The sequence below is a fragment of the Onychostoma macrolepis genome, chromosome 02 (genome assembly GCF_012432095.1).
Source record: "Onychostoma macrolepis isolate SWU-2019 chromosome 02, ASM1243209v1, whole genome shotgun sequence".
Classification (NCBI taxonomy): domain Eukaryota; kingdom Metazoa; phylum Chordata; class Actinopteri; order Cypriniformes; family Cyprinidae; genus Onychostoma; species Onychostoma macrolepis.
Genome location: NC_081156.1, coordinates 35742477 through 35769459, shown reverse-complemented (window position 1 = coordinate 35769459; position 26983 = coordinate 35742477). Strand labels below are relative to the sequence as shown.

The following is a 26983-nucleotide window of genomic DNA, read 5'->3' as shown; positions in this document are numbered from 1 at the left end:
GTTCATGTTAGAATCACACAAATTAATTTCAGTTTCGCCAAACAAATGATTCAAGAAGTGCTTTGAGTTCCACAAAATTAGACTCTATTATATCTGAAATGCTTCAAGGCCCTTTTCAATTATCAGCCTGCCATAAATAAATAAAGAAATCAATAATAACGTCCACGCTTCTGACAGACCAGGGCAGGAATCTGAAAGGGAAAGTGTTTTCTCCTCATATTTGGAGGGGTTTGTTCATTACGCTGCATTAATGAAGCGTCGTACTCGAAACACTTTGATTTGCGACCTTTGATATTGAGATTTTCTATCACGAGCTTCTGTTTCTCATAACCTCACACTGCTATTAGATTTAAATTATTCCCACTCTGAAATGAGAAAGCGGGGATGTGTGAACATCCGACTGACGTCATCCGGCGCAAACAACGTTCCTGCAGTGGATCGGTCAGGAACAGGGAATTTGAGGACGGGAAATCTCACTGGAAATTTACAAGGGGAACAGAATGTCTGGAATCAGAGAGAGAGAGAGGAAGTAGAGGAAAGATCAGGGTTCCCTTGATAAGAGGAAAAAAGCCCAAACTGTCCTTTTGATATCACGGCCGTCAGAGAGTCTCAGCTTCAGCGCTTTGATACTGTCAAATCAAAGGCAGGACATCACTGCGAGCTCATGGACAATCGAGTCTACGGTTAGTCCCGTCTGACTGCACACACACACACACACATTCTCTTACACTCACACACACAGACACACAGACACAGACACACACACACACACACACGCACTAGTTTGTTACTAGGAGGTTGATAGATTTTTTGCTAGAGTGTTCTGGGTGGTTACTAGGAGGTTGCTAGGGTATTTGTGTGGTTACTAGAGGGTTGCTAGGGCTTTGTGTTGTTTGTGACTAGGAGGTTGATAGATTTTTTGCTAGAGTGTTCTGGGTGGTTAGTAGGGCATATGTGTGGTTACTAGGGGGTTGCTAGGTGGTTGCTAGGCTGGCTGTGTGTGTGTGTGTGTTCACCTCATACTGAGTGATGATGCCGAAGGTCTGCGCCGGTTCTCTCCACTTCAGCAGGATCTTATCCTCGTAAACACTGGCCTGGATCGAATCCAGAGGAACTTCCCCCGGCACTGACAGGAAGTGACATCACAAACCATCAAAACACATCAACAGCAGCAGCTCTTCATATGCATACGACATCCTCCGTAGCTGGTTTGTTTTGTTAGATTTAACAAACGTTAAATTAATTTTTGGTAGCTAAGAAGTGAGCGGTTCATACTGAAAACTGGTATTAATAAGTGAAGGTGTTTTATTACTAAACTGAGAACAAATGATGGTTTTGAATGCATAAATCCACAGAAACGCACACAATCCCCTCAGACGCTCACGTTCTCCTCCAAACACATCTGTGAGCACCAGAGATTATTTCTGATTTGTTTATGGTTTCATCCTCTCGCAGGAGTGTTATTCACTTGACGCGACTCTGAGTAGAACAAAAGAGCGCGTGTGTGTTTAACATCCAGTCGAGACGCGGCCCAGGTGTCTAATTATTTATAAAGGTTGCCGATCTCTGGAAACAAAAAAAATCATGTTTATTCCATCAGAAGAGCTCTGCTAATGGGGGACGTAATTAGACATTCAAGCTAAATGTCAGCGCTTCACCGCACTGGAAGAAGGAGTATGTGGAATAAGATGAGTGCGATCCAGCAGCTCATTCACTGATGTAATGTGCTCTCAGACATAATCCAGCGCTCGTCTGATCAATTTAACCGTTCTTAGGGTTAGACAAAGAAGCCTCTTCTGATCAAGAAGCTTTCCTGTCTGTTTCAGGTTATTGAGGTGCTTTATGGTTCTTTGTGATTAATAAATTCAATAAAATAAAATCCTGATGTTTCAGAAGGTCTTCAGATCAGTGGTTTATGGGACACAGATGCTTATCTGAAGAACTAGAGAACAGAAAGTTGATAAAAATAGATAAATCTAAGATGATACAAAAATATAATTTACAAAAAAAATACAAAATAATAATTATACAATTTATTATAAAAAGAATATATATCGGCACCCTTGGTAAATATGATCAAAGAAGGCTGTGAAAATTAATCTGCATTGTTAATCCTTTTTTTTTTTTACAAAAATCTAACCTTTCTTTGGATAATAAGAATTTAAAATGGGGGGAAATATTTATATTATGAAATAAATGTTTTTTCTCAAATACACGTTGGACACAATTATTGGCACCCTTAGAAATTCTTATGAGTAAAATATCTCTGAAGTATATTCCCATTCATATTCACAATTTTGAGCACTCCAGGGTGATTATGAACATGAAATTATCCAGCCATGGCTTCCTGTTTCACAGAAATATAAATAGGAGGGAAAACAAAGCCCAAATTTCCTTAATCATCATCACAACGAGAAAAACCAAAGAATGTATTTCTGATGTGCAGCATTTTCTGATGTGAAAATTCCCATCTCCACCATCAGGGCAATAATTAAGAATTTCCAATCAACAGAAGATGTTATGAAACTGCCTGGAAGAAGACGTGTGTCTATATCGTCCTAATGCACGCTGAGGAGGAGAGTTTGAGTGGCTAAAGACTCTCCGAGGACCACAGCTGGAGAAATGCAGAAAATAGTTGAGTCTCGGGGTCAGAAAAAAAAAAAAAAATGGTCAAACAGCGGCTACATCAGCACATGTTGTTTGGGAGGGTTTCAAGAACAATTCTCCTCGCTCATCCAAAAACACACTCCAGCATATTCAGTTATCAGACACGACTGGAACTTCAGATGGGACTGGCTTCTATGCTCAGATCAAACTAAACAATCAGCTTTTTAGCAGCAAACACTCGAGATGGGTTTAAAAAGTACCCCATGTGTACAGTGAAATATACTGCTGTATTTTAGATGTTGTGGCCTATATTTCTGCTGGAGGTCCTGGACATCTTGTTTAGACGCATGGCATCATGGATTCTATCAAATACCAACAGATAAAAAATCAATAAGTGACTGACTCTGTTAGAAATCTTATAATGGGCCATGTTTGGATCTTCCAACCGTACAATAATCCAAACACAAACCTCAAAAACAACACAAACATGGGTCACTGAGCACAAAACCAAGCTTCTGCTGGCCGTTCCAGTCCTCTGACCTGAACCCTGCAGAACATGAGTGACCTGAAGAGAAGAAGCTGTGAATCTAAAGGGTCTGGAGTGATTCTGGATGAAGGACTGGTCTCTGATCTCTTGTCAGGTGTCTCTAACCTCATCAGGCATTATAGGAGAACATTTAGAGCTGTTAAACTGGCAAATGGAGGTTTCAAAAAGTATTGAATAAAAGGGTGCCGTTAATTGTGTATTAGAGAAAAACATTTATTTCATAATGATATTTCCCCCCATTTTAAATTCTTATTATCCAATGAAAGGTTAGATTTTTGTTATTTTTTTAAATAAAAGATCAAACGGATTAACAATGCAGATTAATTTCCACAGCCTTCTTTGATCATATTTACCAAGGGTGCCGATATTTTTGGCCATGACTGTGTGTGTGTATATATATATATATATATATATATAGGTAAATAAATACAATTATTTAAGAATTCATTTATAAATAATTTACACTTTTTAAATTAAAAATGATATTTTCTGTTTTAACTTTGACCTTTATTGTGTTTTTGTCATTTTTAGTAGATTTGTATTTCTATATGGTTTTTATTCATTGCATTTCATTTTTAATCAGAAGTTATACTTTCCATTTTAATTAAAACATTTTGTTACATATATTTGTCTTCTTACATATATATATATAGTTTATTAATTTTACAGTTTTAGTTTGTTATTTTAGTAAATCAACTTAAACTAAGAAAATAAAATGGAAAATGTTGAACTAGCTGAAATTAAAAGTAGATTTTATTTTATTTTAAGTAACAAAATGTTCATATATATATATATATATATATATATATATATATATATATATATATATATATATATATATATATATATATATATATATATATATATATATATATATATATATATATATATATATATAATTTATATATAAATGTATAGATATATAAATATATAATCTCCAAGATGCTTCAAGAAACCTACCTGCAAAGCTACCTGAAAAACTACGCACAAGTGCACAGAGGGCAAAATTTAGTTAATAGAAGTTAATTGATAAAGAAAATATATTTATGGCATTATTTTTGACAGCATCCTCATTTCACAGCATTTTTACACAAGTGCCTAAAACGTTTAACAGCACTGTAGCTTTGCAGGAGGTTTCTTGAAGCGTCTTGGAGACACAGTTCTTCTGGATTTAGTCTCAGTTTGCTCTGTTTCTTCATGTCACTCCAGACAGACTGATGATGATCAGATCACATCTCAAAAATCTCACTGGATTATTACAATTAACGGCAAAATGAGTGTTTGGAAATGTAAACTGATATTTCCTCCTGACACATGATAGAAATAACTGACTTAAAACCATTTTTAGCTGCTGAAAATACTAGTGTTCTAATCATTTTGGCCACCACATATATACTTCTTGATTTAGTTCATATTTTAACTCTCTCTCTCTCACCATCTTCATCGGTCTGGATGTGGATCTCGGGGCTCTCTTTGACTCCCTCGCGGTTGCGCAGCAGCATGCGGACGCTGAGGTTGGTGAAGGGCGTGAGGTTGTGGATGGTGTGCTGGCTGCTGTGTGACGCCTCCTCCCTGTTCTCCTCTTTGCCTCCTCCTCTGGCGCGGTACTGAACCGTCAGGCTGTAGTTGTGGCAGCGGGTCACATTGTAGCCCAGCGGCTCCCAGCGAAGCGTCACCTGACGAGCCTTGATGTCCACCACCTTCAGCTGCCGCGGGCCGTGCATGGGCTCTGAGAGAGACGACAACACCCAGTGAAGTTACTTTTAAAAGTAATGCATTACAATATTGCGTTACTTCCTAAAAAAGTAACTAATTATGTTACTTAGTTACTTTTTATGGAAAGCAATGCGTTACTTTTGAGTTACTTTTTAAATCTGGGCAGGGCTTGCTTGTTTGTTTTTAATAAAAATAAAAAAAAGTTATTCTTTTACAAATGTAAAAGCCCTTTCACACCAAAAGTGAAGTGAATCCGCCTCAGACTGAAGCAAATGTAGATTCACGTCTGTACAGTAGAGGGCGCCGCTCAAACTAATCACATGAAGAATATGACGCAGGAGAAGAAAGTTCAACACTATTCAGCAATAACTAAAATAAAACACAAACGTGTCATTTTTGATTATTAGTTTGGTTGAATTGGATCATCGAAGGACAGCAGCAAAGACATCAGTTAATAAAATGGAATTAAATACTTATTTAACATATTTAATTATTGCAGGTTTGCATAATATTCTGAGTTTGCATTTCGCCGTTTTTATTGATTTTGAGGAACACTGAATGTGTTTTTGTGCAGGTGAGATGAGTAAACACATGTTGATATTTAGTGTAGAACTACAGTAAGATCACGTTCACACACAACGCTCTGCACTTACTCCTGATTTCACCAGAGCTGTCAGTCAATACATGAGAAACACAGTAACTATTTGAAAAAGTAACTCAGATATTTCCTTCTGAATTAAAAAGCAATGCATTACTTTACTAGTTACTTGAAAAAGGTAATGTGATTACTTTACTTGCGTTACTTGTAATGCGTTACCCCCAACACTGATAACATCATAATGATGCAATGAAAAACACCAAGTATTCACGCCAGCAGAATGTCAAAAACACACAATACTTTGTAAGAAACGCTTCAAGGCCAGAAACATTCTCCGACACACAACACACAACCTTCCCAACAACATCTGAAACCACGTCATATCTGCCCTAAACACTTCATGTACTGGATATTCATATTATATTTACATAAACCAAAACTAAACATTGTCATTATTTATTCAACCTCATGCCATTCCAAACGATATATTATTTGATTTATTACATTATTTGACTGTGAAACACAAGATGATGCAACAATACAGCAGTTCATAGCAATCACAACTGTGAAGATCCAAAAAAAGGACAAAAACACAATTAAATCATAACTTTTTTTTTTTTTTTTTTTGTCCATTTATATTACATTTATATTATTGAATGCGTCTAAATTTGACTTTGTTCTAGCAATTCTGAGTTTATCTCTCACAATTTGAAAATATAATGTTTATATCTAATTTTTTTCTCATTTACTCCATGGTGGAAACAAAAAGCAGAATTGCAAAATGTAAAAACTGCAGAAAAAAGGCATAACTGTGAGATATAAACCTGGAATTATGAGAAGAAGAAAAAAAATCTGAATTCCGTGTTGATATCTCATCCCAGTTACCGTTTATATTGTTTCATTCTGTGGTGCAATCGTGCTTCCATATTAATTCATATGATTTGTGCTTTATGTTCCAAATCCATCTGAAGTCAAATAATGAATGTTAGAAGAGCAGATGTAGTTATGCATCTTTATTGTGTTGTTTTTATTCTCTGTTGTAAGAGCCGTGTGAAGATTGTTTGTGCACAAAGTCAGTCACAGAGGTTTGGAGTGACGTGAGGGGAGTAAATGAAGACTGGATGAACTGTGCCTTTAAACAGACACTCAAGCTGGTTTCTGATTGCGTGGCTCATGGACTGGAATCAGAGCCCTGATCCTGTTTCTGCGGGTCTGGAAACACGAGAGCGGCTCCTATGAGCCACTCCAGGATCAAAGCAGCAATCAGAGCAGATGAAAGAGTCTCAGACTCCATCTAATACAGACGAGCATCACAGCACAGTCCAGAGACATCTGATCAACTTCTGCTCAATGCATATCAAACACACATCGCTGTCACACAGAGTCAAACAACCACTTCTGTTCCTCTTCTGAGCGTTGCATTGGATGAAAGAGTCTGCTGAATGCATACAGTAAATGTACAGTACACGTAGAATCTGCAAAATAACTAACAAACTTAAAAATTGCTTGTTTTTGTTAGTTAATACTGTCCACGTTTTTTATCAACTGAAACATGATATAGGCCTATATTTTATACTAATATTGATCAAACTGTGTTGATGATCTAAACATGAAGCAGCAAGAGAATGGTAGCTTCTGGAAACAGGATGATGGAGGTAAATTGTCATTTTATCTTTTGGAAAACATGCAAATCTTCAGTCGCTTCTGAAGGGCAGCAGTGAATGAAATCAGAAGATCTTTCTCCGTCTGTCTCTGGATGGAGTTAAAGGCCTCAACACACACTAATAGGATCAATTTCCATTCTCGCTTAAATCTGAAGTCCATTTCTCTGGAACTTAACATTTTCCCACCTATTAGATCCAGACAGCGCTCAATTTCCCTTTTCCACTCTGGAGACACACACACACACACACACGTGTGTGTGTGTGTGTGTGTGTGTGTGTGTGTGTGTATGTATGTATGTATTATAGTAGTTTGGTTTGTTTTTCTACGACATAAAAAAATACAGGAAATTTCACCAGATGATTTGAAGCTATATTTCATGTTTTGTTCATCTGCAAATAAATAAATAAATAAATAAAACAGCTGAAAAGGCTATTTTTGTTCTGGAGATGTGTTTTTTAAGTGTGAAATCCTTTTAGGCCCGCAAGATTTGGGAAAAACTTTTGGTGTTCATAGCTTAAACCATCTTTAAACCAGCAAAATCATCTTTCTGAAGAATCAGCTTTCACAAACCGTTCAATGAGTCTAAACATGTTTTACTTCTCCTCACATCTGAAGTCAAAATATGTGAAATGACCGTCAAAGACCAACACTATTTGAGCAAAGCAAACACACAGTCTAGACAGACGAGACGCGACGATATCAACAACACAGTCATTAATAAGCTGTTTGTCTCAAGGCCAGAGGAGTTTAACAGACGCCAGGCTATAAAACACATTCAGACTCTAAATTCAACACTTTTACATGCAGCAGGAAGATCTTCTCTGAAGATCTTTGCAGTATTAGTTGTTCATGATCCAGGACGAACAGGTCATTCTGATTGTATAATTAACACTTTACTTCAAGCCTTTACGTACAAGTATAATGCATTAAGTATAAGTTATGCATTATTCTTAAATGTATGTTATAAAGCATTATATCTTTTCATAAATAATTGTAACCAAAGTTAAAATGCATTATAATATTTGCAGATTCCTAAAACGGTTCAATCTGGTTGCTTGCCATGTGTTTTAATGCATTGCACATTCTGAAGATGTAATAATGAATAGATGAGTCTTATAATACATTATAACAACAATTATTCATGGGGTCACTGAATGTATTATAAGGTGCATTAACGAATGCATTAAAATACTTTTATAATGCATTAAATATAAAGGCTTCAAGTGTTACCAGATTAATAAATGCTGCTATTCATCAAACATCGTCTTCATTAATTCACCTGAATGTTGCTGCTGTTTCATAACATCAGTAAGTCACTGTTTACCGTGATTTTACCACAGTAAACGCCCAGCCTCAATGACAGACACTCTGAATGTTTCAGAAGAATGAAAGGTCGTCTCAGATGTTTGCATGTTCCTCTGTAAAGCTCGTCCTTGACTGCTCAGACCTGACAGCCGAACGCTCGCTAAATGATTAAATGCAAATGGAAGGAAGTCAGACTTCAAGACGCAGATAAAAACAGAACACATGCACGCATTACAGAGGACAAACCGCAAAGACGGAGAAAACGTGACGGAAACGCTCTGAATAGAGTTTAGCGTCTCGGATGCATTTCATCATTTATTCACAACACCAATAAGCAAAGCAGAAAAATGACATTTGGAAAGGTCAGGCGCACGAGAAACAGCTGAACAAGCAGGTTCAAGAATCAGTCCGTCTTATTCTGACAAATCACACACATCAACATGCTGAAGAACACTGATGGACTGCGTGAACGGATGCGTAATATCACCAATATTCACTTTATATTCATATATATTCAGCTTTAGAGTTAGTAAAGGTTCAAGGTTCAAGGTTCTTTATTATTTGTCACATACACAATCATACATGGTATAATCAGGGTATAATCAGTATAAAAAGTATGTAAGGTATAATGCACGGCTCTCTGCTTCATGTCGGGTGGTTCTTTGCCTCTACATTATGCATTAACATGCATAAACATTATATATATACATTTTCAGTGTGTGTGTGCGTGCCTGCGTGCGTGCGTGCTTCTGGAGTTCAGATGAGTGTGTGTGTGTGTGTGCGTGTGTGCGTACTGGTTTTTGTGGTTTAATGTGTATAATAACATGGGTATGTCAGAGGTATTACAATTTGAAGGTGGTTTATGAGGACACTGCCTATGTCCCCGTAATTCAAAAGGCTTAAAAAAAACATACTAAATTATGTTTTTTTGAAAATCTAAAAATGCCTGTAGTCTCCTGTAAGGGGTAGGTTTAGGTGTAGGGTTGGTGTAGGACAATAGCACATACAGTAAGTACAGTATAAAAACCATTACGCCTATGGAGAGTCCCCACAAGGATAGCAAACCAGACGTGTGTGTGTGTGTGTTTATGAATGCACGCTCACGTACGCTGTAGAGAACGAGTGATGGGTAAAAAGACGGAGTGAACTCTCTGAGTGAATACTCTAAGGTCGATATGAAACCAACACGGCCACATTTATCCTTTTCACAATTTTCCAAGTTCAGCAAATGATTTAAAAAAAATATGACATTGATTTTTGTGCTTTACAAAAGGAAAAAGGCAGGAACAGCGTGTGAATCAAGCTCAGCTTTAAAAGCTATTGATTTTTTTTGGACAATTGGCTGTATACACAGAACGATTTGTGAGATTATTTAAGAAAGCGTCTGAAATGTGACCCGTGAGCTCTAGTGCGCCATTATTCAAGTGCTCTTATTTCCAGACATTTCCTCCCTATTGATGTGAAAACCACTTAAGAATGAGGAGGAGACGAGAACACACGAGCCGAGTGCGAGACGATTCAGACTCCAACAGCTACACGATCATCAATATTCTTTAAAAGTCTTCTGAATCACTTTCAAAACACAGTCTGTAAAGTAACTGACAATCTAGCTAAAAACAAACAAACAAACAATAAAAATATGGAACTGACTGAAAAATAAACTATGCAATCCCTTTTTTTTTTTTGGTTTACTTCACATTTATTTTGTATTTACTTTGTATTAAATGAATACTTTAGTTAAACATGAAAATGTGTTCATCCTCAGATCATCCGGGATCAGGATGAGTTTGTTTCTTCATCAGGTTTGTAGAAATGTGTCTCTGCATCAGTGTCTCAGCGATGGATGCTCTGCAGTGAATGGGTGCCGTCAGAATGAGAGTCTGATAAAAACATCACAATAATCCACAGCACTCCAGTCCATCAGTTAACATCTGGAGAAGACAAAAGCTGAAACTAATCCAGCATTAAGACGTTTTAAACTAAAACATGAGTCCATAATCCATAATAACGCTTCGTCCAGTGAAAAACTGTTCTGGTCTGAATCAGGAGAGAAATCTGCACAGATCAAGCAGCGTTTACAAGACAAAACAGCTCTAAACTAATGTTAACTGATGGACTGGAGTGCTGTGGATTATTGTGATGTTTTTATCAGCTGTTTGGACTCTCATTCTGACGGCACCCATTCACTGCAGAGCATCCATTGCTGAGACACTGATGCAGACACACATTTCTACAAACCTGATGAAGAAACAAACTCATCCTGATCTCAGATGATTCGAGGATGAGTTAACTTAAAGCACATTTAAATTTTTGGGTGAACTATTCCTTTAAATAACTCCAAAACGTTTTAATACTGAAGGATGAAAACAGACTGAAATGAAGTGAACGAGAGCTGATGGACGTCTGAAGGCTCCTTCACATGCATTTGCTGCCGTTTAAAGAGTGTCATGCAGAAAATAGAGCTTTAAAATCCCTCTATTTGCGTAACTATCAGCGACGCACAGTGATGGGGACGAGTCCGAGCGGGACGGGAAAATCCTCTCGCACACACACACACACACACACACAGAAATCAATGAATGCCACCCGAACCTAATGTTGGTGAATAGTCCAGAGAGACAGAGACATTATCAGCATGTTCAACAACATCAGTCACGGAGAAACACCTCAGCAATGACTGAATCAGGCCAATTTCTGCTTCAATACAGAAAAAAACGTGCCACACACAACCATAAAAACACACACAGACTCACTCAACAAACAAAACAACTGTAAAAATGGCCATCAACTCACTGGCAAATTGTATATATATTTTTTTATATTTCTTATTTTTCTTATTTATTTCCTAAATCAAACAATTTAGCTGTAAAAAAACAAACAAACAAAGAAGAAACAGCTACTTGTCAGTGGAGTGAGGAAAAACTGCACCTGCTGTAAAATGTTCTGGAAAATAAAAAACAAAAACTGAGCAAGAAAACAAACCTTAGTAACCCTGCTTCTCAAATACTGTAAATGTCAGTACAGTAACAGAGATATAAAGCTCAAACCTGCTTCTAGTGTGTTAAACTGTAAACGTGAGCTGTGACCGAGCAAACGCAATGAGCACATGACGGCCAAATGACACTCGGCCTCTCTCACCAGCGGCTAATTGAATAATTTCAGTGTGACATTTAGATGGAACTATTAGTGGCTCTTTATCATTACAGCTTGACATTTAAATAATGTTTTCTAAATTATCAGCACATTATTGGCTCCTGTTCATCCTAATGGCTCATTCACATCACCTTTATCATGCAAATAGATGACATGATTTCACCACACCAGACCAGACGATGAGAGAAGTGTGTGGGTGTTTATATTACATTAGAAATGACCGTTTAGAGCTAGAAAGTATAAAATTATATGTACACATCCAAACTACTGCTCAGAAGTTTGGGTCGGTACGGTTTTTTAATGTTTTCAAAAGAAGTCTCTTCTGCTCACCAAGGCTGCATTTATTTGATTAGAGATATAGTAAAGACAGTAATATTGTGAAAAATTATTACTATTTAAAATAACCGATTTCTATTTGAACATCTGTTAAACTGTATTTGATTTCTGTGATGCGCAGCTGAATTTTCAGCATCATTACTGCAGTCTTCAGAGTCACATGATCTTCAGAAATCATTCTAATATACTGATTTGCTGCAATTCTTTCCCTCACCTTAATTAAATCAAATTGAGGGAATGCATTAATTCAACATGGCCATGATTAAATAAATTGAGGGTACCAATTAAGTTATATGAATAAATTCTTAATTTGTGGCCACAATAAATATATTTTTGCTGGCATGTCATGTGCAGCTCCATGTGTCACCAATCATGCTTTCCTTAATAAAAGCTCTCTGTTTAATATAAGCAAGTTTGTCACAGTACTATTTTATTGTCATAAGCAGAAAAATAATTTTCAAGCATTGGTCATGCATCATAACCCAACATAAAGCATCATAAAGCACTGTAACACTTTTTAACGCAACAAAGCATTGTAACACTATAATGCAGCATCAAGCATTGTAACGCAACATAAAGCACCGTATTGTGTTGTAATGCAACAAAACATCGAAACACATCGTAACGCATCATAATGCATCATAACGCAATAAAGCACCATAATGCAACATCATAAAGCATCGTAACACATCGTAATGCAATAAAGCATCATAACACAGCGTAATGCAACACAGCATCATAAAGAATGGTAATGTATTGTAACGCAACAAAAACATCATAAAGCATTGTAATGCATTGTAATGCAACAATGCAACAAAGAATCATAAAGTATCAGAACACAACAAAGCATCATAAAACAGCATAATGCATCATAAAGCATTGTAACGCATTCATTAATAAAAGTTCTCTGTTTAATATAAGTTTGTCACTGTACAGTTTTCTTGCTGTAAGAATAATAATGAATCAACCAGCATTGGTTTTGTTCAAAGAAAGGGAAGGATCCAATGTTAAAGATCAAAGTAAGTGCTACAAATCCTGAGCATCACTGAGAAATATCTTGTAAAATGTGCGGCGTAATCGGTAATATCGATGCTGTCACGTTTATTTTAATGGGTTTATGTATTAACTTCCTCACTGAGGGAACCCTATTTGGAGTCTGCTTTCATTGCACTGAAAAGAGTAAACAATGAGTTTTGTTTTCGTGTGAATCATTCTCAGCTCAAGTCTGCTGAGGTCAGAGGTCAGTTTGTCTGATTGGTGTGATTTTTGGCTCAGATATGGCTTTATCATTTGCATCTTCACTTGCTCCGATCACACTTATTACAGTGAGAGTGTAGTTGAGTTTTCACACTGTCACTGATAATGTGATCCGCTCAGTCTGAAGGTGATTTCTTCTTCGTTCTGTCTCGTGTCTCTCTCCATCTCAGTCACTGACGGTCTGATGGCTGTATTGACGGACGGAGCGAATCGCTCCTCACACTAGTTAATGAAACGCAGCTCTTCTAGCAGGCGTTTTAATGAGATCAGCGGTGTGACCTGTCGGGCTCGATCTGATTTGTTAGACTGATGTGTCGATCTGCTTGAGAAGATCAGGAGGTCACGGGGTCACGCTTTAACATGAAGGGAAACAGGTCGCACCCCATGAACCCAATCACTAGAGCGATGGTGTTACCTGGCAACCGAGCGCAGGATCGATGCTCAGTGTTTAACTGGAGTCTGTGTTTGGGATGGAGATCAGAGAGACTGGGAGTTATTTAGTGTCAAAACTAATGCTCACTGCCCTCAAAAACAACTTCCAGCTTACACAACCACTATCATTCAAAAGTGTTTTCTGAAAGAAATGATTACTTTTATTCATCAAGGACGCATTAAATAGTAGAGACATTTATACTGTTACAAGAGATTTCTATTCAAATGTGGCTATGTTTTAATAAAACAGGGCAATTAATTCTTAATTTATGGCCACAATTTAATTCAAACAAGGAAAAAATTAAGTCATGGGAGCAATATATATATATACTGTACACTGCCGCTGAAAAGTTTGGGATCAGTAAGATTTTTTATGTTTTTTAAGGAAGTCTCTTCTGCTCATCAAGGCTGTATTTATTCGATCAAAAATACAGAAAAACAGCAATATTGTGAAATCTTATTGCAATTTCTAATCTTGGTTTCATATTTTAATATATTTTAAAATAGAATTTATTTCTGTGATGCAGTGCTGAATTTTCAGCATCATTACTCCAGTCTTCAGTGTCACATGATCCTTCAGAAATCATTCTAACATGCTGATTTATTATGAGCGTTGAAACTGTTGTGCTGCTTCATATTGTTTTTTGGAACATGTGATACTTTTTACTTTGATTCTTTGACGAACACAAAGTTAAAAAAAGCAGCATTTGTTCAAAATATAAATCTTTTCTAACAATATGAGTCTTTACTATGACTTTTTATTAATTAAAAAAAAAAAAATAAAAAAAAAAAATATATATATATATATATATACGCAAGCTACGTAGGGTCCCCGAAACACCAGGGGGCCCCCTTACTCTCAAAGATGATTTCATTTTAGTTTCTTTTTTTTTTTTCATTTGGCCAGCGGTTATGAAAATATGAATGTTGATTTATTTTAATGCGGTGCGCTGTCGCCCTTTCAACATAAAAATCAGTCAAATCATGTAATGTGAATGTCATACAGTCTCTTGCTCGAGACAACAAAAAAAAAAACCGAGTTGAAAGCGTACCGAGCCACGGAAGAGACACTGTTTCTCAAGCGCTTTCTGTGAGTGCGATCCGAGACGGAATGAACACAGACAAGGGCATTTTCATAACTCGTCAATCCACCTTGCCCCCTCAAAAACAAATTTATATATAAGTTTTTTCCTCCTGCATGTCATGTGAGAGGCTCTGTATACATACCTGCTGTAACATGAAATATTTCCCCCTTACTTTAAAACCAATGCTCAGTTTGTGATTCATTATTTTTTTTATGAAAACAATAAAACAAACAAAGACAAACTCACTTATATTAAATATAAAAATAGGTGCTTTTGCTTTTGGCTTTGACACCAAATCCTCCACCATAGTCTGTTTTTCCTGACGCTATTCACGATTTGACTGTATGGAGCAGACGCTTTCAGATTAGAATTGTAGCATTTGAACTAAACAGAATTTGTATAAAAAAAGAAAAAAAAGAAACAACAATGGTATAACATAATGCATCATATCGCATCACACATATAACACATGACGCATAATAATGTATCAATGCATAGTACATAAAGCATAATACATCATGATGCATCATAATACATCATAACACATAATAATAATAATAATAATAATAATTCATTTTATTTATGGGTGCCTTTCAAGACTCTCAAGGACACCTTACAATAATAAATACATGATTAAACAAAGGAAAAAACAACAACAAAATTAACAATAATACGAAAAATCAATACCCAATAACATAAGAAAAATTACTTATGATCTTATGAAAGACAAACTATTACGTATGTCTTGAGGCAAAGTATTCCAAATCGTCGGAGCAATACAACTAAAGGCTCTACTTCCCATGGTAGTCAAACGTACAGATGGTACAACAAGAGTCATAGAAGCAGAAGACCTGAGGGATCGGGTAGGTACATACACATGAAGAAGTTCACTCAGATATGAAGGTGCTAGATTATGAAGAGTCTTATAAGTAAAAAGTAAAATCTTAAATTGAATTCGATATCTAATTGGAAGCCAATGAATGTGCCTTAAAACTGGAGTAATATGCTCATTCAACGGTGTTCGTGTAATGATCTGAGCTGCTGAATTCTGAACCATCTGAAGTTTATTAATAAGTTTCTGTGAAACACCACTGAGAAGAGAATTACAGTAGTCAATTTGAGACGTAACTAATGCACGCACGAGGACAGCAGTACCATTAACAGAAAGAGATGGTCGAAGATGATTAATATTTCGCAGATAATAATATGCTGACCTTGTAATATTATTTACATGTGCCTCAAAAGACAGAGTGCTGTCAAGGATGACACCCAGACTCTTGACCTGAGAAGAAGGAGAGATAACAGAGTTGTCGACAGTAAGTGTAAAACTTCCACAGTTATGCAGTTTTGATTTAGTACCTACTAAAAAAAATTCAGTCTTCGCACTATTAACTTTGAGAAAATTGCATGTAAACCATGATTTAATTTCAGAAAGACAAAGCAAAAGAGAGGATGACGGCAATACCAAATTAGGCTTCGAAAACATATGGAGCTGGGTGTCATCTGCGTAACAGTGAAAATTGATATTAAATTTACAGAAAATCTGTCCTAGAGGCAATAAATAAACAAGGAACAGAAGAGGGCCCAAGACTGAGCCTTGAGGCACACCAATGGTTATCGGAGATATCCGCGATTACATTTTTTTTTTATTTGAACGAACTGAGTCCGACAAGATAAATATGATTTAAACCAATCAAGGGGAATACCAGTGATTCCAATAGAAATCAACCTCTCCAATAAAATGCTATGTGAGATAGTGTCGAAAGCTGCAGTTAAATCGAGATGAATGAGTATTGATAAAAGTCCAGAATCTTTGAAAAAGATCAGAAAAGCAGCCATTAACAAATAATTTGTGACTTTAATAAGTGCTGTCTCCGTGCTATGATATGGACGACAGGCAGACTGAAAATGCTCGAACATTGTTATTCTCCTTTAAATGAGTATGTACCTGCTGAGCAACAATTTTTTCCAATAATTTAGAAAGAAAAGGTAAATTAGGGATGGGTCGAAAGTTTTCTGGGTTATTACAATCCGCACCAGGTTTCTTAAGTATGGGAGTTATGGCTGCTACTTTAAAGGATGAAGGAATAGTACCAGTAATAAGAGAAGAATGTATAATTTGAGTTATCAATGGTAATAAAGAAGGTAGACAAAACTTGACAAGATGTGTGGGAATAGGATCTAACTGACAGGTAGTAGATTTAAATTTTTGAACACATTCAGCTATTTCATTCGCCGTAGGCAAATAATAACTAGAGAATGCAGTTAGAGTGGAAACATTGTGAAGAGAGAAGAATGAATCACATGCCCCATTATTGTGAGTTAAATTCTTATGAATAGTTTCAATTTTATCTGTAAAATAAGTCATAAAAGTATCACATGAAGTATTAGAATGCGAATGTAATGAAAAAACATCTAGTGGTCTCAAAATATTATGTATTGTAGAGAACAATATTTTTGTATTCCCGCCACCAGAGTTTATCAAATTGGCATAATAATTTGTTTTAGCAGTACAAAGGGCATCTATGTAATCTCAGATGTGGTGATCATACATTTCCTTGTGTACAATTAAACCAGATCTCATATATAAACGCTCAAGTTGACGCCCCTTAGCTTTTAACAGACATAACTCAGGAGTTACCATGGTGCAGAATGAGCAAATAAGACAATCTGAGTTCTAACAGGTGTAACAACATCTAAAACATTCTGCAACTGGTCGTTGTAATAAGCAGTCAACTCATCCAGGCTAAGTAATCCAACAGTGCTCAACAAGTTATCAACTTCATTGGAAAACAAAGACAAATCAATATTCTTAATATTGCGAAATTTGATAGTACGGCTTTGAGCAATTTTTGATACAGTTAAGTTGGCACTGAAAGACACGAGTTTATGATCAGATATAGACAGGTCACGTGAACTACAACTAAAAGGTGTTATTCCAGTACAACAAATAAGATCAAGTGTGTGACCTTTTGAATGAGTTAGAAAATCAATAAAATGTTTCAGTCCAAAGCTATCCAAACATGATAGAAAGTTTTTTTTGTATCTGTAGCAGTAGCTTTATCAACATGGATGTTAAAATCACCAACCATAATCACATTTGGAGAAACAGAACATAATAAAAGTTAAAAAAAGCAGAAAGTTCAGTTAAAAAGTTAGTATTAGATTTAGGTGGACAGTAAACAGTTGTTATGATAGTGGGTACCGGTCCATTAACTTGTAGCACCATGGATTCAAAAGAAGCATAAGAAGGTATAGCTATAGTAGAGACCTTCCATTCCTTATTGTAAAGCATTGCTCGACCACCTCGACCCAAGACTCGGGGTTGACAAGCATAAGCAAAACCTGGATGAATGGACTGATTCAGCTGAGAAAAGCCATTGTGTTGCTGCCATGTCTCAGTCAAACAGAAAAAAAATCAAACTTACAGTCCTTCAGTAGATCCCAAACCAACGGCACTTTGTTGTTGATTGAACGAATGTTAAGTAATCCAAACGTAAAAACTTTCATAGTAGATTCAGCGATTGTTGACTTGCCTAAATGGGCTAGCACAATGTAATCCACAGGTCGTTCCAATTTCCTTGTCGAACGCGAAGATGATGACCAGAAGAACTTTATGGAGTTTGAGTCATCATAATTATAAATCCGTCTTGATCCGCGATTAATATATTTGCGACGAGGCTTAAAAATGTCAGTGTGAAAATGAAGATCAATATATTTCATAATGTATCATGATGCATAGTGCATCATAAAGCATCATAACACATCATGACACATCATAACACATCATAAAGCATCATAATGCATAACGCTTCATTATATTTCATAACGTATCATAATGCATAGTGCATCATAAAGCGTCATTATACATCATGATGCATAACACATCATAAAGCATCATAACACATAGTAATGAATAACAGATAATGCATCATAACGCATAATAATGCATAATGCATCATAATCCAGAAAGCATTATAATGCATTATCATGCATCATAATGTATAGCACATCAAAACCCATCATAAAGCATGATAAAGAATTATACCAGTCACCCATATGAGTCATGCACTATATTTCAGCTCTTCAGACCCACATTCCCGCTGATACTCTCTGAAAGTCAAATGAATTGTGAACTTTTGAGGAAGTAAGAGTGAAAGTAAATGCTGACAGAAGGAACTCTCCCGTCTGCTGTGTAACAGGGCTGAAGGTTTGGGTCTAATGAAACATGTTTTCTCTGCGTGATTCATCTGACAACATACATCATGACTGACGGATATGGAGAGAGATGAGTTTACAAACAGCCTGCAAAGTGCTGAAGCTGATTCCTTTCTTATTTATTTAATTCCTCTCACCGCTTTACAATCAAACTTAAAAAAATAAAAGCAGACAAACAGTCAGAAGTGAATTTATCTTCATTAGCTCTCAAGCTCATCTGCTTCCACTCAGCTGCCATTACTGATGATGAACGACATCAGACGAGAAGAAGAACGACAGAGTAAAAAAACGAGATGGGGGAAAAACACAAGAAAGAAAGAAACATACATACATAAGAGTGAAAGAAAGAGAAAGAAAGAAAGAAAGAAAGAAAGAAAGAAAGAAAGAAAGAAAGAAAGAAAGAAAGAAAGAAAGAAGAGATGGAAAATAGAGAAATAATTAATAGAAAAAAAGAAAAGAAACCAAGAAAAAAAGATACGAATAATTAAAAGAACTAAAGAATAAAAAAATGAAATATTAAAAGTAGAGACAGAAAATAGAAAAATAATTAATAGAAAAATGAAAAGAAACAAAGAAAGAAAGAGTAAAATAAGAAAGAGAAAAAGCACAAATGAAAAAAAAAAATAGGAAAAAGAATAATAATCAAATAAAATAAAAATTGGCAGTAAAAAATATGCAGTAAAAAATGAAAGACAAATAGAGTAAAGAAGAAAGAAAAGAGAGAGAAAAAATAAATGAAAGGAAGTACATTTTTATTGATCATAAAATCATTTTTTGTGAACAAACCTCACGACCCATGATGCATCACACCAAGCTTTTCCTCAATGGTTCTAATGTGAGGCGTCAGGTATGACTGAACATTAAATTAACATGAAGATTAATGTCAAATAATGCATGTTCCTCACACAAACGCTCATGTCAGAGCGAGAACATGAACTTCTGTCATTATGCTTCAGTGGAAGATGAAAGACAGGAGTAAGTATTTAACATGCCCTGGATGTTTGCATGAAACATCTGCTCACAGCTGGAGTTTGAGAAGAGACAGCAGAAACAGACTGACGCTAAATAAACTCGAGCTCTCACAGGATCGTCCTTGAGATGCTCACAATGAGCCACTCTTTCTCCAAACGTACGCAATCGCTCGCTTTTCTCCCCGTGACAAAAGACTGGAGCGTTCAGTGCATCCCTCGCAACAATCCCTGAACTCCAGCGGCCAAACCACCTCCACAACACAAATCTCTATTCTATCAGACTCTCGTGACGACTGCAAAAATATCACATCTGAAAGTTTCAAATACAGCATAAAGCATTAGCAAAGTTATAAAAAAAAAGAAAGAAAAAAAAAGTAAAAAAAAAAAAAAAACAGCACAGAACATTATGAAAGCTATAGAATACATACGTATAATTAAGAAAATGTAAAAATTATGAAGACTTTATATATACAGGTGCATCTCAAATTAGAATGTCGTGGAAAAGTTCATTTATTTCAGCAATTCAACTCAAATTGTGAAACTCGTGTATTAAATAAATTCAATGCTCACAGACTGAAGTAGTTTAAGTCTTTGTTTCTTTTAATTGTGATGATTTTGGCTCACATTTAACAAAAACCCACCAATCTCAACAAATTAGAATACTTCATAAGACCAATAAAAAAAATAAAAACATTTTTAGTGAATTGTTGGCCTTCTGGAAAGTATGTTCATTTACTGTATATGTCCTCAATACTTGGTAGGGGCTCCTTTTGCTTTAATTACTGCCTCAATTCGGCGTGACATGGAGGTGATCAGTTTGTGGCACTGCTGAGGTGGTATGGAAGCCCAGGTTTCTTTGACAGTGGCCTTCAGCTCATCTGCATTTTTTAGTCTCTTGTTTCTCATTTTCCTCTTGACAATACCCCATAGATTCTCTCTGGGGTTCAGGTCTGGCGAGTTTGCTGGCCAGTCAAGCACACCAACACCATGGTCATTTAACCAACTTTTGGTGCTTTTGGCAGTGTGGGCAGGTGCCAAATCCTGCTGGAAAATGAAATCAGCATCTTTAAAAAGCTGGTCAGCAGAAGGAAGCATGAAGTGCTCCAAAATTTCTTGGTAAACGGGTGCAGTGACACAATGGACCAACACCAGCAGATGACACTGCACCCCAAATCATCACAGACTGTGGAAACTTAACACTGGACTTCAAGCAACTTGGGCTATGAGCTTCTCCACCCTTCCTCCAGACTCTAGGACCTTGGTTTCCAAATGAAATACAAAACTTGCTCTCATCTGAAAAGAGGACTTTGGACCACTGGGCAACAGTCCAGTTCTTCTTCTCCTTAGCCCAGGTAAGACGCCTCTGACGTTGTCTGTGGTTCAGGAGTGGCTTAACAAGAGGAATACGGCAAATGTAGCCAAATTCCTCGACACGTCTGTGTGTGGTGGCTCTTGATGCCTTGACCCCAGCCTCAGTCCATTCCTTGTGAAGTTCACCCAAATTCTTGAAATGATTTTTCTTGACAATCCTCATAAGGCTGCGGTTCTCTCGGTTGGTTGTGCATCTTTTTCTTCCACACTTTTTCAACTTTCTGTTAACATGCTTGGATACAGCACTCTGTGAACAGTCAGCTTCTTTGGCAATGAATATTTGTGGCTTACCCTCCTTGTGAAAGGTGTCAATGATTGTCTTCTGGACAACTGTCAGATCAGCAGTCTTCCCCATGATTGTGTAGCCTAGTGAACCAAACTGAGACCATTTTGAAGGCTCAGGAAACCTTTGCAGGTGTTTTGAGTTGATTAGCTAATTGGCATGTCACCATATTCTAATTTGTTAAGATAGTGAATTGGTGGGTTTTTGTTAAATGTGAGCCAAAATCATCACAATTAAAAGAACCAAAGACTTAAACTACTTCAGTCTGTGTGCATTGAATTTATTTAATAAACGAGTTTCACAATTTGAGTTGAATTACTGAAATAAATGAACTTTTCCAAGACATTCTAATTTATTGAGATGCACCTGTACTAGGGCTGTCAATCAATTAAAAATGTTAATCTAAATGAATTAACTACGTGGTGATTAATTAATCTAATTAATTGCAAAGGCCTATTAATCCCACATCAAATTTGGCAGAGAAATTACCAATTCAATTTTAAAGCCATTATTGTGTTACATGAGAAAAGCATGAAATAGAATTTACTTACAAGTAGCTTTAGAGACTTTTGTTTTCATTTTCATTCTTTTTTAAACATAAAATAAATGTTATGCTTATTTTGTTTAAAAACTGTAATTTTGTGAAATATTATTGCAATTTAAAATAACAATTTTCTATTTTGATATACTTTAAAATATAATTTATTTCTGTGATGCACAGCTGAATTTTCAGCATCATTACTCCAGTCTTCAGTGTCACATGATCTTCAGAAATCATTCTAATATGCTGATTTATAATCAATGTTAGAAACAGTAATGGCTGATTAAAATTCAGCGCAGCGTCACAGAAATAAATTATATTAAAACATATCAAAGTATATTAAAATAGGAAACCAATATTAGAAATTGCAATAATAGTTTTTTTTTTTTTTTCTGTATTTTTGATCAAATAAATACAGCCTTGATGAGCAGGAGAGACTCCAGTAAAAAATATTAAAATCATACTGATCCCAAACTTTTGAGCGGAAGTGTATGTGTGTGTGTGTGTATGCATTATATATATATATATATATACACACATATACATAATATATATATATATATATATATATATATATATATATATATTATACACACACACACAAACACATTTTTTTCATTTAGTCAAGCCAAACAATCCAAAGCGACTTACAATAGAAGATGTGGACAATAGAAGCAAATCAAACCAACAAAAGAGCAATAATATGTAAGGGCTGTGACAAGTCCTGGATAGTGTAGCAAAGTTTTATATATCTATATATGTATACTAACACACACACACACACTCACACACAGACTATAGCAGTATGTTCAGTTTTGTAGCAGCTCTCAAGGTTATCAGAGATTGTATTGTGTCTTGTGCACAGGCAGATTTATTCACTAGTTTGAAGTAAAGACGGTCAGCACGGCTTTTATTAAAGCTCTTCATGAGGAAAAACACACAATCAGACGGAAGCTTTGCATTCAAACGAACGCCTTTGTGCGGCTCAAGAAACAATAACGAACAGAAACGATAAGCCTGCATACCTCCCACAAAATAATTCACTTTCAAGGGTACATCTCATTTTTCCCTGTACGTCTGTGTTTCTTTGTCGCTGGACTTCCATTAAGCTCAGCAAAGAGAGAACAAAGACAGGAGAAAAAAACACTGGTTTCCACAATCTGCCGCTGCTGAAACACATTTGTTAAACGCGCAAAGCACGACTGATGGCTGTCAGGCCCAAACCGTCATTAAGAAGCTAAACAGAAGGTTGTTAGGCATTAGGCTAAACCAACTAACCAACTAATGAACGGCCTGTTAGTGCAGGTGAACAAGTGATGTGTAATGATTCAGAGGGAACCGGCATATTTGAGCATTCAGTGAAACACTGAAGATCAAAAGACTTTGCAAACAGATTTTTACTGAAAGATGGAGAGATCATTGCATTTGTACATGCACTCAACATCTAAAATTCTCAGCGGAAACCTCATATGCAATGTGAGTAGATTGAAATATGATGATGTATTCAACATTTTTCATGATTACACTCTTAAAAAGAAAGCTTCTTTATTGGCATCTATTGATCAGTGTTACTGTAGTATCACTGAGATACTATTAGAGTTCATATTAATATTTTAGTTTTAATGAGTGCACCTTAGGAAACATTATAAAATAGGGAAAATGCAGTTTACGACCCGTTAAAGTTTTTTTTTTTTAAATGCTAATGTTTTATGGTTTATGTTTGGAAAGAGTTGAACTACTTTATTTTATGACTCACTTGTAGTTCATGAAGCTTCAGCAGCACAAAACAGAGTAAATGCAAAAGTTAAACTGCACATCATGAACACACACACTCACACACACACACACACACACACACACACACACACACAGAGACCCCTGTAGGCCTGGTGTGAAGGCCAGAGACTCAGACTCATCCATCGCCATCAGCTCTGCAGAAATGAGAAACAGTGAGACCTTCAGCGGGAGGTCAGAACCCAAAAACAGCCTCCAGTTCCTCAACCCTTACACACACACACACACACTCGTGTCAGGTAGGACAGTATGCCACCGTGGGCCGCAGCTCATCTCCACTGAACTCAAACACACTCAACATCACCGAAGGCCTTCAGATGGAAAGATCACGGTTCTGAGCTACACCAGCAAAGATTTAAAGATTTAAATAAAGAAATAATTTAAAGAAAGAAGTATAAAGAATCTAAAATATACTATAAACATTAACTTTTTAGTGTAGTGTACATATGTATATGTATGTTATGTTACATATGTTATGTATGTTTATTTATATATTAGGGGTGTCAACGCTAACACGTTAACGCATGTGATTAATCTAAACATTTTAATGCGTTAATATTTTTTACCGCAAATTAATTGTTTGATAAGGTTTGCCCGTCATCGCAGTGCGGAAGGTCATCTATCATTGTGTGATGGGGGTACAGCAAACCAGTGTTGCCAGGGTAACGGCACAAGTGGGCTATTTTGAAAATACAGTCGGGGAAAAAATTACAGAGCCGTTGGTTGCAGTTTTTTGGGATACTTTTATAATGTACCGCAGCCGCCCCAAAGTGTATATAAACAAATAAAATGAAAATAGATCCTTTAACTAATGTGTATTATACTTGGAATGTATACCTGGCAACTTAAGAATGGAAAGGCGGTCGTAACATCAAACAACGTGAGTTTCAGCAGAGCATACACTTTAAGGCTTTTACACAGCATAAATAAACTTGACAACAGCCACTATAGATTATATAAGATAATAAACACACGATTACGATAGGATATTTGTATGCGATTTTCTTGAGGGAATGTGTACATCTCAAATGCTAATTTGTGCAGCGATATAAAAGGCTATAAATAGCATATTTTAACAACAGTAAACGACCAAATTCCACATGTGATCGCAAAAGGTTATTACAAACACTCGATGGTGGTTTGAAGTGAGTTCTGAATAAAAGTGTACTATTAATCTCATGAACTGTCTTATGAAGCATGATGCTATTAGCACTAATGCAGCTGCAGAACAGGTCCAATTCTTCTTTATAATGTATTTTGTCATAATACTTCACGTAAGGTCGCAAGAAAATGTTTTGTTGTATTTATTTAGAAATACTTTTGATAATAGTTGGGTAAATGTATACTGGGATTGAAGCGATGTGGCTTAGTAAACGTTTTATTGCCAGTTTAAAGGCTGATAATGGCTGAATAAAAACAAAAGAATAATGATAAAAGAATAATAAGGATTATGTCTCATACCTGGCAGAAGTGTGAAAGGTTCTGTTTCCTTAAACTAGTTTATCATGCATTTCTTTATTTCAACACATTTACAGGTAAATCCTAGTATTTTAAATGTGTGATTAATCATGATTAATTACAGTCCATGACTGTGATTAACGCGATTTAATTTTTTAATTGACTGACAGCACTAATATACAGGTGCTGGTCATATAATTAGAATATCATCAAAAAGTTGATTTATTTCACTAATTCCATTCAAAAAGTGAAACTTGTATATTATATTCATTCATTACACACAGACTGATATATTTCAAATGTTTATTTCTTTTAATTTTGATGATTAGAGCTTACAGCTCATGAAAGTCAAAAATCAGTATCTCTATTTACATTTGAGTTTGAATTAATGACCATCCCTACATTATAAATTCTGGGTATCTCTTGTTCTTTGAAACCACAATAATGGGGACGACTTCTGACTTGGCAATGATCCAGAAGACGAACATTGACACCCTCCACAAAGAGGGTAAGTCACAGAAGGTCATTACTGAAAGATGTGGCTGTTTACAGAGTGCTGTATCAAAGCATATTAAATACAAAGTTGACTGGAAGGAAGAATTTGGGTAGGAAAAGGTGCACAAGCAACAGGGATGACCGCAAGCTTGAGAATACAGTCAAGCAAAGCTGATTCAAACACTTGTGAGAGCTTCACAAGGAGAGAACTGAAGCTGGAGTCAGTGCATCAAGAGTCACCACGCTCAGACGTCTTCAGGAAAAGGGCTACCAAGCCACTTCTGAACTAGAGACAACGTCAGAAGCATCTTACCTGGGCTGTGGAGAAAAAGAACTGGACTGTTGCTCAGTGGTCCAAAGTCCTCTTTTCAGATGAAAGTAAATTTTACATTTCATTTGGAAATCAAGGTCCCAGAGTCTGAAGGAAGAGTGGAGAGGCACAGAATCCATGTTGCTTGAAGTCCAGTGTGAAGTTTCCACAGCCAATGATGATTTGGGCTGCCATGTCATCTGCTGGTGTTGGTCCACTGTGTTTTCTGAAGTCCACAGTCAACGCAGCCATCTACCAGGAAATTTTAGAGCACTTCATGCTTCCTTCTGTTGACAAGCTTTATGGAGATGCTGATTTCATTTTCCAGCAGGACTTGGCACCTGCCCACACTGCCAAAGGTACCAAAAGCTGGTTCAATGACCATAGTGTTACTGTGCTTGACTGGCCAGCAAACTCGCCTGACCTGAACCTCATAGAGAATCTGTGGGGTATTGTCAAGAGGAAGATGAGAGACACCAGACCCAACAATGCAGAAGAGCTGAAGGCCACTATCAGAGCAACCTGGGCTCTCATAACACCTGAGCAGTGCCACAGACTGATCGACTCCATGCCACGCCGCATTGCTGCAGTAATTCAGGCAAAAGGAGCCCCAACTAAGTATTGAGTGCTGTACATGCTCATACTTTTCATTTTCATACTTTTCAGTTGGCCAAGGATTTCTAAAAATCCTTTCTTTGTATTGGTCTTAAGTAATATTCTAATATTTTGAGATACTGATTTTTAACTTTCATGAGCTGTAAGCTCTAATCATCAAAATTAAAATAAATAAACATTTGAAATATATCAGTATGTGTGTATGAATGAATATAATATACAAGTT

At 36.3% G+C, this 26983-nt stretch overlaps 1 protein-coding gene across 1 annotated transcript in view; it reads right to left on the bottom strand.

Moving 5' to 3' along the window:
• Positions 1–26983, bottom strand: part of LOC131525926 (receptor-type tyrosine-protein phosphatase mu-like) — a 256453-nt gene that overhangs the window by 111580 nt on the left and 117890 nt on the right. Inside the window, 2 exon segments of the mRNA XM_058753934.1 lie at positions 1017–1126; positions 4590–4883. Of these exon segments, the coding sequence (XP_058609917.1) occupies positions 1017–1126; positions 4590–4883 (404 nt within the window).